General features: G+C 48.0%; 1 protein-coding gene across 3 annotated transcripts in view; it reads right to left on the reverse strand.

Annotated features, from left to right (window-relative positions):
* The window catches only part of MPZL1 (myelin protein zero like 1), an 84377-nt gene that overhangs the window by 1621 nt on the left and 64065 nt on the right, over window positions 1-18691 (reverse strand). Inside the window, exon 4 of one of the 3 annotated variants that reach the window (XM_082247423.1) lies at window positions 8557-8662. The exons of 1 other annotated variant lie outside the window; for it this stretch is intronic. In XM_082247423.1, coding sequence (XP_082103549.1) covers window positions 8557-8662 — 106 coding nt within the window. Of the gene's footprint in view, window positions 1-8556; window positions 8663-10337; window positions 10412-18691 lie in introns of those variants that run through there. One more of the 3 variants, XM_082247424.1, reaches the window with a different exon arrangement.

Genomic DNA, 18691 nt, shown 5'->3' on the forward strand with positions numbered 1-18691 from the left:
CGTGGCAGGAATCCTGCCCCCCCCCACCACCCGTGACAAGATTCACACCGCCCCCCCCCCCCCCCAGCGCTGGCGGGAATCCTGCCCCCCAACCGCCCATGGCAGGATTCTCACCCCCCCCCGATGGCGTCCGTGGCAGGATATCCGACCCCCCCCCAGTGGTGTCCGTGGCATGATTCCTGACCCCCCCCCCCCCCCTGCTGGTGTCCGTGGCATGATTCCTGACCCCCCCCCCCACTGGTGTCCGTGGCAGGAATCCTGCCCCCCCACCGCCGGCATCCGTGGCAGGATTGCCGCACCCCCCCCCCCCCCCACAGCCGGTAGCAGGATTACCCCCCCCCCCACCGCTGGCATCTGTGGCAGGATTCCTGCTCCTCCCACCGCTGGCGTCCGTGGCAGGATTCGGCCCCTCCCGCCACCGCTTGTGGTAGGATTCCTGCCCCCCCACCACCCTGAAGTCCGTGGCAGGATTCCTGCCCCCCCCCCAGACCGCTGGCGTCCGTCTGGAGCCAAACTCCAACTCGGACTTTATAATCCGTTACAGCTCATTATTTTATTCTTTGGGGATAAAGGTTTTACATGAATAAAAGCTTTAGGTGTAGTCTCTGCTACTTAAAGAATCTGATGTGCTGTGTGACTGGAGCTTTTAAAGGCCCAGATATACATTGCTCTGCAGGAAGGAGACAATGAGTTACTGCTGTTGAAAAATAAAATTCCAATATCATTGCAACAACCAGCAGAGGAGCCAAAGTAATGAGTAAAAATGAGGGGGGGGGGGGTGAGAGCCCCCACACAGGCATGATGCCAGCTGACATCTAGCTACTGCGCTACAAAACACATTCCTGCAGTGAAAGTAGTGCTGAGTACTCCCTCACACAGCGGGGAGTGCAGATAATGGGACAGGATACACACACAGTGGATTGTATGAAGAAAAACAGAACACACCTGCTTGTGCTGCAGCTGCAATACGGGGATTAAAACTAGGGCCTGCACACATGGGGGGGGGGGGGCGCACTAAGAATTTTCTTGTTCTCCCATAACTACCATTCAGAATCCTGGCTTCCCTTTCAACTCTATACTGAAGCCGTATGGTTTGAAGTGACGAGAAATAATACAGGTGTAGGGCAACTCCAGGAATGCAATGCCATGTGCACTGGCACATGCTGCAATTAGCCATAGTTGACAGCTCACTAGGCTGGCAAGTCTGGCCCACCCACCTTCCCGACGCACAGCAAGACCGCCGGACTTCGGCATACTGAGCAGAAGCCTGCGCGTACTTCTACAGCTGCACCCTGCATTCTTAAAGGTACAGGGACTTGTGGCTGATCTGGGCTCTGAAGCGCATGCATTGGGGCTGAACATGTTTTGTGTGTGTGCACCAGTCTCGAGTTTGTATTCAGTTTTTGCACTGATAGAAGCCAAATAGTGTTATCCTATGTGTCCTCGCACACTACTTTAGGCTATTAGCATTTTTTTTTAACCACTTTCCCACCGGAGGATTTTGCTGTCTTACGTCTGGGCCACTTTTTGCGATTCGGCACTGTGCGACTTTAACTGACAATTGCGCGGTCATGCAATGCCATACCCAAACGAAATTTACGTCCTTTTTTCCCCACAAACAGAACTTTTTTTGGTGGTATTTGATCTCAGCGATTTTTATTTTTTGCGATATTAATAAAAAAAAGCAACAATTTTGAAAAAACAACAATATTTTTATACTTTGACAGTTAAAAAATATCCAATATATTAAATTTTTTGTCATATTTAGTCCAAAATGTATTTAGCTACATGTCCGACAAAAAAATTCTCAATGAGCGTATTTTTAACCGCTTTAAGACCGGAAGATTTTACCCCATTCCTGACCAGGCCATATTTTGCGATTCGGCACTGCGTTAATTTAACGGACAATTGCGCGGTCGTGCGACGCTGTACCCAAATTAAATTTATGTCCTTTTTTTCCCCGTAAATAGAGCTTTCCTTTGGTGGTATTTGATCACCTGTGCGATTTTTATTTTTTGCGCTATAAACCAAAAAATAGCGATAATTTTGAAAAAATAATATTTTTCACATTTTTTAATATGAAATTCCCCCCCCCAAAAATGTAAAAAATCAAAATTTAACATTTTAGGCCAATTTGTTTTCTGCTACATATTTTCGGTAAAAAAAAAAAAAAAAAAGAAAAATATTTGATTGGTTTGCGCAAAAGTTATCGCAGCTACTAACTACGGGAAATTTATGTCATTTTTATTGTTTTTTTTTTTTAACTAGTAATGGCGGCGATCTGCAATTTTTTTTTGCGGGACTGCGACATTGCGGCAGACAGATCGGATCCTTGACTGACATTTGACACTTTAGGGGGTACCAGTGACATTACTACAGTAATCAGTGCTATAAATATGCACTGTTACTGTAAAAATGACACTGGCAGGGAAGGGGTTAACTTTTATTGGTGATCAAGGGGTTAATGTATGCCTGGTGCTTACTAACGTGTGTGGGGGGAGGTGACTGAGTGACAGGGACAGATCGCAGGTTCAGCTATGCTGAATCCTGCAATCTGACCCTGCCTGTCACTTAGGAGATCCGCCCGCTTTGTTTACACAAGCGGGCGGATCTCCACACTCGATCCCCGACGATCGGGGAAGAGCGGTGGTGATCACCGCCGCTCCTCCCCTGGCCCGACTCCCGCTGTGACTGAAAACAGCGGGAGCGTGCCGCCGAGAGAGGGGAATGTCTGGTGACGTAGGTCTACGTCGCCAGACGATAACGAGCCACTGTGCCGCAGTAGCAGCACAGTGAGCAAGTGGTTAAGCTTCAGCGTTTAGGAGCAGAAAAAAAAAAATGGTTTTTATAGGTGTTTTCCAGCAGAAACGCTCCTAACCGGGTTTAAGTTTTTTTTTTGTTTTATTTTTTAAAGGAACTGCAAAAACACTAAAAATGCTAATGCTCCAAAAAAAGCCATTACCAGAGTTTATCCAGCATTTTTTTTTTATCTTAAAAAAAAAAAAAACAAAAAAAAAACGCTATTGTGCAGGGAGCCTTAGCTGAATCGTGGAAATACTGGATTAAGATCGGGGGGGGGGGGGTGTTGAAGTGAGATCGCAAGTTTTTTTAAAAGAGTAATCGTGCAGCTCTATATTCCTGATATGTGCCTGCTGTACCATGTATACAGTACTTGTATGAGAAAACTGAATTTTTTTCCTCCGACAGTCGCCGCCCATTCACACAGTCTTCACTAATGGGGTATTGCTTCCTCTCCACAGGAGTTTCTAGGCATAACACTTGTAAAAGTACAATTTATCTACATAGTCACACCCATGGGGCTGTCCTAGTCCAATACCCCCCTGCACTAGCCATCCTAATTCAGTTTGGTCGCAAGCAGTGATGGTGTATAAAAAAAACCCAAAGAGGGGCGGGGGCGGCGACTGTCGGAGGACTCGGAGAAAGGAATTTTACGGTAAGATTTTACAAAAATTCAGTTTTCTCTTACGTCCTCCAACAGTCGCTGCCCATTCACCCAGTCTTCACTAACGGGGATGTCCCAAAGCAGTGTAGACATGAGGGGTGGGCAACGCAACCCCCAGAAAAGCAACGCAGTACCCACATCAGAGAAAGGAACCTTACATGCACAGAAAGGTAACCTTCTGGGTAACAAAATAAAAAAAAAAAAAAAAAAAAAAAAGCTCAACATGAGCAACAACCCAGGAAAACATAACCAAGGGGAAAAACAACCCCAACAGCCAGGGACCCGTACAAACCAGGGTTCCCTATGGAACTGCCGGACAGAGAACTTTGCGGCCAAAGGAGGCATCAGCTGACGCCAGAACATCAATTTTATAGAATTTGGAAAAGGTGTGCACCGACGACCAAGGCCCAGGACGCACTCACCGACCTGGTAGAATGCGCCTTAACAGGGAAGGGAGGAACCCGTTCCCGCAATGAATAGGCCTGTACAATGGTCTGTCTGATCCATTTGGCAATGGTTGCCGCAGATGCAGCCATACCCTTCCGAGGTCCCTCAGGAAGGACAAAGAGAATCCGACTTCCGAAAGGATTCAGTCGACGACTGGTAAACCCTGATCGCCCTGACAACATCCAGAGAATGCAAGGCAACCTCTTTTGGATGCTTAGGGTTCGCACAAAGCGAAGGTAAAACAATGTCCTCATTGAGGTGAAAATCTGAAACCACCTTTGGCAGAAAGGACGGATTAGTTCGCAAGACCACCTTATCCCTATGAACCAACAGGTAAGGGGAACGGCAAGACAACGCCGCCAACTCCGACACTCTGCGAGCCCAAGTGATCGCCACCAGAAAGGCAACCTTTTTAGACAGCAGAGGTAACGAGATTTCCCTGATGTTTTTAAACGGGGAACGTTGTTACACGGACAGAACCAAGTTCAAGTCCCATGGAGGTAGGGGCTCCCTTCTGGGAGGGGCTAAGTGACGCACACCCTGAATAAAGGTGTGAATCAAAGAATCAGACGCCACAGGGCGCTGGAAAAGAACAGCCAGTGCAGATACCTGGCCCTTAATCTTGGCCAACGCAAGGCGCTGGTCCACACCAGTCTGGAGGAAAGCTAACACCCTCGACACCGAGTAGACGATACTGATGCCAAGGCATCCCCAACGCGTCCGAGGCGTCTGCCAGAGGATTGCGCATTCCTGCCACGAACCTTTCCACCTTGTGGTTTAGCTGAGACGCGAACAGATCCACATCCGGGGATCCCCACTTCGCGCACAGCATTTGAAATACCTCCGGGTGCAGGGACCATTCCCCCTGGTCCAGGGTCTGGCGGCTCAGATAATCTGCCTGCCAATTCTCCACACCCGGATTGTGCACTGCCGATGTCGCCAGGACATGAGTCTCGGCCCAAGACAGAATACTGGTCACTTCCTGGGCCGCCCGGGCACTGCTGGTGCCCCCTTGGTGGTTGGTGTACGCCACTGCAGTGGGATTGTCCGTCTGTACCTGTACAGGACGGCCCTGAAGATGATCCGATCAATGGATCAAGCACAGCCTGATCGCTCTTAATTCCAAAATGTTTATCGGGAGGGAGGATTCCTCCTCCGACCAAGTGCCCTGGGCAGACAGGTTGCCCAGAACTCCACCCCAGCCCGACAGGCTGGCATCCGTGGTTATTACCGTCCACAGAATTGGCCGGAAGGACTTTCTGTCCGACACTGCCGGGGACTGAAGCCACCACAAGAGATCCATTCTGGTTTGGTGACTCAGACACTCAGGTCCAAGCACTGAGGTAGTCTGTCCCACCTGGCCAGGATCTCCGCTTGGAGAGATCGCGCGTGAAACTGTGCAAATGGTATCGCCTCGAAGGCGGACACCATCAACCCCAGGGACCGCATACAGGTCCGGAGTGACGAGGATTTGTTGTCCCTGAGGGACCTGACCTCGTTCTGCAGGGTCCGGAGCTTGTCCTCCGGTAAAAACACCTTTGCTTGAGCAGAGTCCAGAACCATTCCCAGATACGGGAGGCGAACCGAAGGCGACAAGGTCGACTCCTGAATGTTGACTGTCCAACCGAACTCCTGGAGCGTCTGGACCGTAGTGCACAGATCGCGCAGCAGGCTCTGACTGGCACTCGATCTTAACAGGAGATCGTCCAGATATCCCTAGACAACAGGCGCCAACACTTTGGTATAAAGACCCTTGGAGCCGAAGCGAGACCGAAAGGTAACGCCACAAACTGGTAATGATCCTCCGCGATAGCGAATCAGAGGTACCTCTGATGACCCTCGAAAATGGGGATGTGCAGATACGCATCCTTCAGGTCTATAGAGGCCAGAAACTCCCCCGGATTTAGGGAGGCCACCACCAAACGGAGTGATTCCATGCGGAATTTTCGAACGCGCACAAAGCGGTTCAGCGCTTTTAAGTCCAGAATTGGACGCACTTTGCCCTCCTTCCTGGGCACAATAAAATCCCCGAAACCTGTCCCGATGAGGCACCGGGACTACAACCCCCTGGGCGATGAGATCCTGCACCGCCTGATGCAGGTCCTGCAACCGCCCTGGGGTCAAATGAAGATTTGAGGGAAATAATCTTTTCGCCGGCCGTGAAAGAAATTCCATCTTGTACCCTGACCGACTGATTTCCTGAACCCGCCTGTCCGTGATATGGAACAGCCAAGGTTGGAGGAAACCGCGCAAACGTCCCCCCAACCCTGAAATGGTCATCAAACCCTGCAACCTCCGCCTCCCCCTCAGACTCTTGCGGGTCCTGAGAAGAGTGAGACCCCGAAAGGGCCACACTACCTACAGCAACCATGTCACACTCAGAATCAGAAGAAATCAGAAGAAAAGGAAATCCTAGGCCTTTTTCTAGCAGCACGTTCAGTCATATCCATTTTTGACACCAAAGTTGCCACAACAGCATCCAAATTAGTCAGGTGAGAGGATATAAAAAGTATTTTTTTTTTTTTGATGAACTGGCCCTTTAAGAGCGCCGCGGACCCCCACAGCACACCGCTATAGCGACTGAGACACAGACCCCCCGCAGGGACAAAACTGACCAGGAAGATTGCACAAAGTAGGACAGGAAAAGAACAGCAGGACAGAGATGTCACCGCTGGAGGCTGAACATAGGCTGCAGGCCAAGGGAAAATGGATGCCTATTGAAACTAATGGGAGGCTTCGGCAAGATGGCCGCCGACATGTGCTCTGAACGATCGAATGCCACACGCAAGATGGCGCCGCAAGGCGCCAAAAATCAATACATAGCATGCTGTATAAACGCCCATAATGAAGCCAGACATGCTGCCCACACTTAAAATGGCGGACCGGCGGTTTTTAATCCCGCAGCGGTCGCCGCATGTGTCTGCACCTTCAAGCACCCTAAAGTGACCTTAGGAGAGGGACCCCCCAATCCCCCACACAGCGCTGCTGTGAGAATAAAACCCCCGAAGGGACCGGGAACAGGGAGCCCAAAACACACAGACATAGGGGACACCACAGACACACAGGACCGCCGACCCCAGACAGAGGCCCCACACAGAATGTACTTACCTGTACTCGATGGCGTGGGGTGCCTCATATCATAGCGGAAACCGCCCACCCTCATATGGCAGGGGAGTGCCGCCAGCCAGAAATGCAGGACACTAGTAGTGCACGGACGAACCTATGCTGTGTCCAGTGAGGTAGCTACCTCACATGGCTGCATCCCTGATGGACAGGGATGGGTCGTTTGCGAGGCCAGGGCGAACACATAGCCTGCGAAACGCTCGATGGCAGGCTGGGATTCCATCTGACCCTCTGTCCTGGAGAACCAAGACGGTCAGTCCGATTCCCGGCTCCGCAAACGCCGTCTTCATCCGAAGATCCAACTAACTAGCGCTAATAAAATAAACAGCTAGCAATGTAAAGAAAAATGACATTTTCAGAAATGAAATCATAAAAGAAAAAGAGGAAGGCTGAGACTGTAGCCTCAGCACAGGGAAGCCTATCCACTCCTAAGCTAGGCAGAAGACAAACTAAATTGGGATGGCTATTGCAGGGGGGTATTGGACTAGAAGGACAGCCCCCATGGGTGTGATTATGTAGATAAATTGTTCTTTTACAAGTCTTATGCCTAGAAACTCCTGTGGAGAGGAAGCAATACCCCATTAGTGAAGACTGTGTGAATGGGCGGCGACTGTCGGAGGACGTAAGAGAAAGTCTCCTGTTCTCTTTCCATTGCTTCCTTTGTGTGAAATCTCTGCTCTTCCTGACATTTCCTCAACAATCCTAACAAACAAAACTGAGAGAGCACACGTGACCAGCCCTCTAGCTGTGCTAGGAACTCAGCCTGCTCTCCACCAATGATCAGACTTGTCCTGACACACCCCTCCCTACACAGCCAGTCACTGGAAAGCTCAGTGTGCTACCTTCTCCTCCCCCCAGCTCTTATGCAGCTGAGAACAAAGGGAATGTCATTGGCGGACAGAGTTGGTATTTCCAACCATTGGAAGACTCTCTCTTCCTCCTACCTCCTGGAATGGGCCAGGTACTCAATGACATAATGGCGATGGAGTACGGATTCTGAAATGTTCAGCAGTACCTGGACTTTCTGGCGCTCAGATAGCAACTTTGCAACCTGCCAGATCTCTTCCAGTTAAAGCGCAACATTAACAGATTAGAGTGCAAAAACCGAAAACAAATGTAGGCTGGCAATGTAAACTTGCTTTAATACACTGCCCTTCAGGATCATATACGTACCTTTCATTTGCTCAGTTCCTAACTGTACAGTGCTGCCGAAAGGGAGATGGGCACTATGTAGCCCGAAGCCCAGAGATCTGCAGGTTTCAAACCATGCTTGGTCCTGACATGGGTAGCAAACATCTGAAATAATGAATCTGCATAGTTCTCCTGCTCAAAATGTCTTTTTATTGTATTGGTATGCACAAGTAGACATACAGTGGAACCTTGACACATTTCACTTTTTCATTAAGGGCCTAACGAATGGGTTGACTTTGTAGCTCAAAAGCTATGAAAGACACTTCAGAGAGGATATAATCCCAGGTCTCATTGCTCTACACATTGCAGTCTTATATCTACAAGCCATTTACCTGCATGGTTCCAGTGGGCGCATTGGTAACCAGAGCCTCCGTATCTGAGGGTGACTTGCCTGGCGGCTGCTTAACGGGAGACATCAAGCTTTCAGTCGTGCTGCAGCTGCCCCCAGAGCGGAAAGCCAAGGCGGACAGGATCGAACAAAAACCAAGTGACGGGTTGCAAATGAAGCCAGACAACAAATATAAAATGGCAATAAAGATAGAAAAGGGGGTTGAAGAAAGGACAAGAGGGGAAGGGGAAGGAGGAAATAAAAGAGGAGAAAGGGTGAGAAAAATAAAAACAAATAATGAGGAACAAATAAATGAGCACAAACAAATCACAAAATGAAACTCAATGGACAAGGGAAGGTAAAAACACAACATTACACGGCACTGCGCATGGTCACAAGGCGATAACAACAAATGTGGGGTGAGTCAAACAATGCTTACACAGGATATGGGACATAGTGCAACGATCAGTTCACTTTAGGCTAATCCCCATTTATGTCTATATCAAGAAAAGATTAAATAAATTAGTTGCTACCCTCACTATCTACCCTGCAAGCCTGGAGGACTTGAAGCAGCTTTAGGATCTTCATAAGACACGTCATCCAATAATAAAATGTCTCAGCAATCAGCCAAGAGGCACCAACATTGTGGGATGTGGAGAGTGTCTGCATATGCTACACTTTATGAAAACTCCAAATCTGCATACAACCTCTTGGCAATCAGGGGGCGCTGTAGAAGAGAAAAAAACAGGTGGGGAAAGAGGGAAAGAAGAGGGGGGGCGAGAGAGAGAGAACGAAAGAGGGGGGCGAGAGAGAGCGCAGGAACGAAAGAGGGGGGCGAGGGAACGAAAGAAGAGAAGAGGGGGGCGAGGGGGAGAGAGAGAGAGAGAGAGGGAACGAAAGAAAAGGGAGGCGAGAGAGGGAACGAAAGAAAAGGGAGGCGAGAGAGGGAACGAAAGAAAAGGGGGGCAAGAGAGAGGGAATGAAAGAAGAGGGAACGGAAGAAGAGGGGAAAAAAAAGAGGCGAGAGAGGTGGGAAAAAAAAAGGGGAGGCGAGAGAGGTGGGAAAAAAAAGGGGAGGCGAGAGAGGTGGGAAAAAAAAAGGGGAGGCGAGAGAGGTGGGAAAAAAAAAGGGGAGGCGAGAGAGGTGGGAAAAAAAAAGGGGAGGCGAGAGAGGTGGGAAAAAAAAAAGGGGAGGCGAGAGAGGTGGGAAAAAAAAAAGGGGAGGCGAGAGAGGTGGGAAAAAAAAAAGGGGAGGCGAGAGAGGTGGAAAAAAATAGGGGCGGCGAGAGAGGTGGATAAAAATAGGGGAGGCGAGAGAGGGGGAAAAAAAAAAAAGGGGAGGCGAGAGAGGGGAAAAAAAAAAGGGGAGGCGAGAGAGGGGAAAAAAAAAGGGGAGGCGAAAGGGAAAGAAAGAAGGGAGGGAGGGGAAATAACGTTTTTGTGTGGGCGCTCAAAAAACAAAAAGAAAAAAAAAATACACTGGCATGATTTGTGCACTGTAATATCTGTTAAATTAAAAACTTGTACATAAATAGTAAAACCAAAAAGGAAAAAAAGCAAATGCAAAAAAGGTTTTATAAACAAAACTTTGAAAAATGAAATGAAATTGTATTTAGTCCTAACTGTTACAGTTTCCCTCTAAGAAGCAACGGACCAGGCTTTCTAGCAACAGGAGGCAACAAGCAGCAGGAAAATGAAAAGCGCATTCGAGGTTAGTGAAGTGGCCAAAACGCAATATAGCTTAAGAAACAGCACACCAAGGAGAAAGTACCAGGCCAAAGTTACCATGAGAAAAATGGAAGAGGATCATCAGAAAGACCAGTTAACTTTATTCCATCGTCTAAACCAAAAACCCGTGTCTGTAAGGGAGAGCAAGAGACGGGGATTATGTCCAAACCAAAGACGAGACGAGGAGGCAGTTTAAGGCACCCCATGCAAACTTCAATCAGATTAATTGGATTATTTCAAATTCAGACAAGATCAGAAAGGTTTGAGACACCTCAGCCATGCAAAGTGAGAAAGGAAGGGTCAACGTGTGTTAAGGCCTCCAAGGAAAACCCTGTAAAATGAAAATATTTTGATTATGAATAAAACGTTGAAAGGCTGAAATGACTAACAAGCTTCTTATATTCCTCCAAGGACTATGGAGGAGAGATCTCTACATCTCGATTCCCATCCTCACTCACCAAGACCAAGTTCTTCACTCTTGCCTTTGCTATTTTAATATTGCTTGTGCAGAGCCAGGACCTCCAATAAAAAAAGGGGAGCATCCCACTCAAGCCAGAGATACAAATAATTATTGGACTACCAAAACTGGCATTATTTTTTTTTTCTAAGTGTTAAATTGTTTTATTCTTTAAACCCAACAGAAAACACATTTTTTACGTAGATAAACTACATTGCAGGTTGAGCCTTGAAAGATGCATCGTGTTTGAATAAATGATGTTGCATTAGCTGCAGATGAACTCTCCCTTAAATCCTACAAGCTTTTTTCGTTCAACCCCCAGCTCAGGTCAAAGCCTCTGTACGAACAACCTGATGTTAGTAGAGCGATCTAGCCCCCCCCCCCCCCCCCACCGCTGTGCTATTGTGTTCGGACCAGGGGACGGCCACACTGAAGAAGTCAAGCCATCAGACAGTTCTAAATCAGTGGTCATGCTATCAGATGAGTTTTTTTGGTTGGATTTTCAACAGAGAAAAACTAGATGACACGATATATAACAATGTAATGTATAGAATAATGATTACACAGAGTTGTCACACATACACCCTGTGATCTGTGGTTCCTCCTTGGAAGGAAACATGCTGGCATATGTAGTCCCGTGGCGTCCTGTTCCACACTGTGGCCCATTGCTTGCAATGTGTGCTGGGAGTTGTACTTCCTCAGGGACACACAGACATGCCAGCTGCGGTACGGGCGGTGGCTGTGCCTGGCTCCGGAGCGCGGTGCTGTGTGCGTGGGGAGATTTTTCCTCCTCTCTGCACACTGACACCTCCCCCACTCATCTCTTACCAAGGGTGGCAGTGCCTCTTCCCAGGCTCTGCTACCCACACTTATCTACCACCTAAGGTGGCAGTACCTCTTCCCAGGCTCTGCTACCCACACTTATCTACCACCAAAGGTGGCAGTGCCTCTTCCCAGGCTCTGCTACCCACACTTATCTACCACCAAAGGTTGCAGTGCCTCTTCCCAGGCTCTGCTACCCACACTTATCTACCACCAAAGGCAGCAGTACCTCTTCCCAGGCTCTGCTACCCACACTTATCTACCACCAAATTTGAAAGTACCTCTTCCCAGGCTCTGCTACCCACACTTATCTACCAATAAAGGTGGCAGTACCTCTTACCAGGCTCTGTAACATTTACAATATGGTATGATTTTACTGTGGAAATTTAAAGATACAGACCCCCTCAATATCAACTCATTGGTTAAAAAGTGACATTTTAGCAAAGAATTTAATGGGATAAAAACAAAAATCTCCCATTGGAGTACAAAGTTTACAATGCAGGTGTGTCATACACCCCCCTCTCTATGATATCTTACAATATGTTAGGATTTTACTGTGGAATTTTTATTTGATTTGAAGATAGAGCCCCTAATACCAAACCATTGGTTACATAGTGAAATGTTTGCAATATTTCTAAATTGGTTAAAAACAAAATCTCCTATTGGACCAATAGGTTTACAATGCAGATGTGCCATGTTGACCCATTTCAGATTGACCCTTTTTGAAGTATTGCAAAAATGTTACTTTGTAACCAACAATTTGATATTTGGGGCACTGTATCTCTAAATTTCAACAGTAAAATCATACAATATTGTAAGATATCTTAAAGGGGGGTGCGTATGACACAACTGCATTGTAAACATATTGGTCCAATGGGAGATTTTGAACAAACCGGGGATCAATGTACGTATGCATCTGTGGAGGGGGGTGGTGGGTTAGATCAGAATAAGTGAGTAAAAAGGATAAATGCACTTTATTTTAAAGTGCACCAACCGTTTAAACCCTGACAGAAGTTCTAACCCTTGCTCACTCCTCCAATAAGCTGCATTATATCCCACTTTGGAGTTTAGTTATCACTGAAGAAATCCTTTGTTACCTGAAGATGTCAAGGAACTAAATTTAATTAATTTAGCACACAAAACCAAACACACAGCAAACGGATGTCATTGTTATCAAATACCAACTGTCATCATATACTCAAAATTCATAAGATGCAACAAATCACACACTTAGAGACACCACCTAAAGGCTGTAGGGTGCTAGATGAGGGAATAGAGAGAAAAAAAAAAAAAAGATAGATATATATATTATATTATATTATATTATATATTTCTGTGGCACATATGGTTGCCACAGAAATAAATCTATATATCTATCTCTCTATATCTATATAAGCTCACACCTGACTGCGCAGTGGGTCATCAAGGTTTACCAGTTCACTAATCCTGTTTCCAATTTTGGAATTTAGCAGATTCCCCAGAAGTGGGGATGAAGGCACAATGGGAATTGGAACTAGTGTATGTATATGTATGTGTGTGTGTGTATATATATATATATATATATATATATATATATATATATATATTTTTTTTTTTTTTTTATACATTTAATTTTTTTAACTAATCATTTTTATAATTTAATATTTTTTATTTAAAATTTTCACACTAATGAGAACCTTTCCTTAGATATACAGAGGCTCCAGTTGCTGACCTCCTGCTGAAAACGCAAGTTGCTTGGCTATTACGGTGATATGGTTTCAATATTTTGATTACTTTAATCTAAAGCAGTATTAAACCCAAAAACAAAAATTTTATATATTACAGCTTGCCAATCCTTAAAATGTGGTGGCTGCATGAGTTTCCATTTTTTTTTTTAGGCTTTTTATCTTTTATTTTAACCTGGTGATCTGGCCAGCAACACTTCCTGTCCTAGAGTGTCTCCTCTCCACTGGCAGATAGTGGAGAGGAGACACCTGGCAGCAATGGATACACCTTTGGACAGCCGCATTGTCAGTCTGGGGAGAGAGTAGTGTTGGTTTAAAAGATTTTGATGGACTTGACTAACAAATTAAAGTGGTTGTAAAGGAACAAGTTGTTTTTAACTTTATGCATTAGGGTAAAAAAAAAAAAACCTTCTGTGTGCAGCAGCCCCCCCCCCCCCCCCCCCCCAATACTTGCCTGAGCCCTCTCAATCCAGCAATATTTAAGAGAGCCTTGCCACATAGGGGACTAGCATTCCTGATTGGCTTTTGGCAGCAGCGGGAGCCATTGGCTCCTGCTGCTGTAAGTCACAGCCAGTGAGACAATAAGGAGACAGAGGGGGGCGGGGAGGGGCCGAGCTGCAGCTCCATGTGTAAATGGACACACAGCCACAGGTTGGGAGTGCGCCTGCTTGGGTGCGCCCCCACAGCTGCACCTGGCAGGAGAGAGGAGCCAGGAGCGCCAACGAGAACCAGAGAGGAGGAGGAGGATCGGGGCTGCTCTATGCAAAACCAACTGCACAGAGCAGGCAAGTATATAACGTTTGTTATTTAACAGCTTGCCGTCCCGCCCCACGCAGATTTACTGCGGCAGGGCGGCTCGGCTGTGCATAATCACGTAGATCTACTTGATTATGTGCACGTGGTTTCTGCGGCGTGTGATTAAACACAGCGGGAGCCAGACCGCAGGACGAGTGGGCTCGATTGTAGCCAAAGATTGCGGGAGGACGGCAGCAATGACAGAAGAGCCGCCTGCCTATGTAAACAAAGCAGGCAGCTCTTCTGCCAGAGAGGGAGGGAAAGATCGTGTGATTCAGCTAAGCTGAATCACCAATCCCTCACTGCCTCTGTCCAACCCATCCCCCACACAGTTAGTAAGCACAAAAGGGAACACATTAAACCCCTTGATCACCTCCAGTGTTAACCCCTTCCCTGTCAGTGTCATTTATACAGTAACCGTGCATATTTAGCACTGATTACAGTATTAATGTTACTGGTCCTCAAAAAGTGTCAAAAAATGTCAGTTAGGGGTCCGATCTGTCCGCCGCAGTACCGATAAAAAAAAAATAAAAATAGCTGATCGCCACCATTACTAAAAAAAAAAAAAAAAAAAAAAAGTACATAAATCTACCCCATAGTTTGTAAATGCTATAACTTTGGGCAAACCAATTATACACTTTTTGGGATTTTTTTTCCCCAAAAATATGTAGCAGAATACAAATTGGCCTAAACTGATTAGTTTTTTTTTAGATTTAAATTTTTTTTATTGGGGATGTTTTAGAGCAGAAAGTAGAAAATATTGGTGTTTTTTCAAAATTGGCGCTCTTTTTTTTTTTATTATTATTTATAGCACAAAAAAAAAAAAAATCAGAGGTGATCAAATACCACCAAAAGAAAGCTATATTTGTGGGAAAAAAAAAAAAGAATATCAATTTTATTTAGGTACAGCGTTGCACGACCGCGCAATTGTCAGTTAAAGCTACACAGTGCTAAATCACAAAAAATGGCCTGGTCATTACCTTCCGGAGCTGAATTAGTAAAAAGGAAAAAGCAAACAAGGCCCTATTACTTTAAAGTCAGTCTCCAGGTAACACTTTAAGCATTTAAAGCAACAGTTTTTCTCCTTTGGGATAAAAGTTGTACATAAAAGCATCCCATTTTCAACCCTCTGCCACTTTTGCTGGACAGCTTGGTCTGTGGCAGAATTAAACATGCACTTGGGTGAGTAAAAAAAAAAAAAAAAAAAAATTTATATATATATATATATATATATATATATATATATATAATATATATATTTTTTTTTTTCCATAAGTGTTGAAATAAAAAAGGAGTCCGTAGTATTTAAGAAATACACTAAAAAGCAGTCCAGTCTATTTTTAGGAGAGTTTAGTTCCAATTTAAACCCGGAGTGTAAAATTATTCAACTAGCATTTTCAGAATGAGAAGTCAGCAAAGGTGCCCTCCTGCAATCTCCTACAGTCAAAAACTTTTGGGTGGAGTTCTCATTCAAACTGCACCTTACATTGTGTAGTGGACAATATGCTTCAAAAAGGAAGACATTAAGGTAAACACTGGTTTTGTTCTTCTTGAAAATGATTGTTTATTTGTGATGGACAAAGAACTGCACTTCTCTTGTTGCTCCACCCCTATCCTGTTTTCACATTGCCTAGCAGTGCAAGGTGGTTAGCCTGTGGGGATTTTGGCATGACAGGCCTGGCCATTGTCCTTGGAAGAGACGATGCTGCAGAAGGATATGGATGCAGTCTTCCCAGAGAAGAATCATTTGTAATTTCCCATTATTGTGCTAGCAGCCTGTTCTCTTTCCTTCAGCTCCTCTGAACAAATAGGGCACAAAACGCAACCTGGGATCCCCCCCCCCGACTGCGGCCAAGGCAACCCGGCCCCCACCCCCCCCCGACTGCGGCCAAGGCAACCCGGCCCCCACCCCCCCCGACTGCGGCCAAGGCAACCCGGGCCCCCCCCCCCCCGACTGCGGCCAAGGTAACCCGGGGTCCCCCCCCCCGACTGCGGCCAAGGTAACCCGGGGTCCCCCCCCCCCCCGACTGCGGCCGAAGCAACCCGGGGTCCCCCCCCCCCCCGACTGCGGCCAAGGCAACCCGGGCCCCCCCCCCCCCCGACTGCGGCCAAGGCAACCCGGGCCCCCCCCCCCCGACTGCGGCCAAGGCAACCCGGGGCCCCCCCCCCCGACTGCGGCCAAGGCAACCCGGGGGGATCCCCCCCAACTGCAGCCAAGGCAACCCGGGGGGATCCCCCCCGACTGCAGCCAAGGCAACCGGGGATCCCCCCCCCCCCCGACTGCGGCCAAGGCAACCCGGGGTCCCCCCCCGACTGCGGCCAAGGCAACCCGGGGTCCCCCCCCCCCCGACTGCGGCCAAGGCAACCCGGGGTCCCCCCCCCCCGACTGCGGCCAAGGCAACCCGGGCCCCCCCCCCCCCGACTGCGGCCAAGGCAACCCGGGCCCTCCCCCCCCCGACTGCGGCCAAGGCAACCGGGGGGATCCCCCCCGACTGCAGCCAAGGCAACCGGGGGGATCCCCCCCGACTGCAGCCAAGGCAACCGGGGATCCCCCCCGACTGCAGCCAAGGCAACCGGGGATCCCCCCCGACTGCAGCCAAGGCAACCGGGGATCCCCCCCGACTGCAGCCAAGGCAACCCGGGGCCCCCCCCCCCCGACTGCAGCCAAGGCAACCCGGGCCCCCCCCCCCCCGACTGCGGCCAAGGCAACCCGGGGCCCCCCCCCGACTGCGGCCAAGGCAACCGGGGGGATCCCCCTCGACTGCGGCCAAGGCAACCGGGGATCCCCCCCGACTGCGGCCAAGGCAACCGGGGATCCCCCCCGACTGCAGCCAAGGCAACCCGGGCCCCCCCCCCCGACTGCGGCCAAGGCAACCCGGGGCCCCCCCCCGACTGCGGCCAAGGCAACCGGGGGGATCCCCCTCGACTGCGGCCAAGGCAACCGGGGATCCCCCCCGACTGCGGCCAAGGCAACCGGGGATCCCCGCCGACTGCAGCCAAGGCAACCGGGGATCCCCGCCGACTGCAGCCAAGGCAACCGGGGATCCCCGCCGACTGCACCAAGGTAATTCAAAACACCTGACTGTGCCAAGGTATCCTGGAAACGCTGACACCACCAGGGTAATCCGGAAAACCTGACTGCGGTTAGGTAACTTACAAACAACCAAACTACTAAAAGCAAACCAGCTTTTTACTTCCAAAACACACCACAAATTTTGGAAGGAAAGGAAGGTGTAGAGATCTGACCTTTGCTGTGCTTTGCATGATACCGACATACTTCAAATAACAGAGGCAGATTAAGCAATATCGACTTTTTACTTAACTCTGTCAAAGTCCAACTCCCACTGAAACTCCCCATGCACTTAGAATGCACAGCATTGACTGCTTTAAAGCCCAAATCGGGGGTGAGTAGGGAATATAAATAAAATGTACCCTTACCCCCCCCCCCCCCCACGCTGCAAGGGTTATATGCTGGTTAGGTCTAGGGGTAGCTAAAGGGAATGCTTCAAAAAGGTAACGGCTGTGCTCATAAACAGGTCCCTGGCTTTCCGTATTGAAGTTTTACTCTCTGTATGCCAGGTGGGGAGGAAAACCACACAAACAAACGTTATTGCACGCCCGAAACAAAACCGCATGCAAACAACTCACAGCAGCAACTTTGCCGAACAAACAGGAACACCAAAGGTTACCTCTCCCTCATTCAAATGATGTGGCCTGACCACACTGGACTCCTAAGTAGTGTCCTTCATGCTGGAAGTCATTAAGCAAAACTACATTCAGTCTGGCCTTCACAATTGGGTCCGTCCAAAGAGTGCACAGACACAAATACTTTGGATTCTTTTGCTGACTTCTTGATAATGCTGTTGAGTTGAACTTTTGGTTTAATCCTTGAAGTCACTGTCTTAGTTCCAAAAATGATGGTAGCCAGGGAAAAAGCATTTTCAGGAGGAGGTTACGCAATGGCCGCCAAAGTAATTTTTCTCAGAAAAGGCTCATTTCAATGTTTCAGTTTTGGGAGGACTTTGGTGCATTAAAACTTCTATTAGCTTTTTATATCTTAGGGCTTCATTCATGCTAATTTTCCCTAGGCGTCCTGGTCACATGATCCCATAAACCAATCTGAAATCCAATTATAACCCCCCTCTGACAGAGACAACATGGCCAAATGAAGGGAACCCAGGGTGGCATTTTCCCAGGTCATGGCCCTTTTACCAATGGCAATCCACCCCAGCAAGGTTGTTATTCCAGCTTTATGTTAACATTGGAGCACAGGTCAACTTGTTCTGTATGGTGACAGGTTCCCTTCAAAATACTTATAATGCAATGCCTTCCCACCAACATGGCCATTTATGGACCCCCAGATCACTTGTGCCAACTCGGTTAAATATTGGCTGCCCTACAGTAGCATGCAGCCCTAGGAGCCGGAGATAATGGGCCCTTACCCAGGGGCCTCCAGAGACTAGCAAGGATTTCAAAAGAAGCCTTTGTTTGAAGAAATATGGAGGGGGCCATTGCCAACTTATTTGAAAAAAATGCTAGAGATCTAACAGTCATGCTGACCCTGCTGTGTCCAAGTCCATACTCCTACTTTCCTGACATTCAGCCACTCTGCG

Source organism: Pelophylax lessonae, assembly GCF_965119305.1.
Source record: "Pelophylax lessonae genome assembly, chromosome: 2".
Classification (NCBI taxonomy): domain Eukaryota; kingdom Metazoa; phylum Chordata; class Amphibia; order Anura; family Ranidae; genus Pelophylax; species Pelophylax lessonae.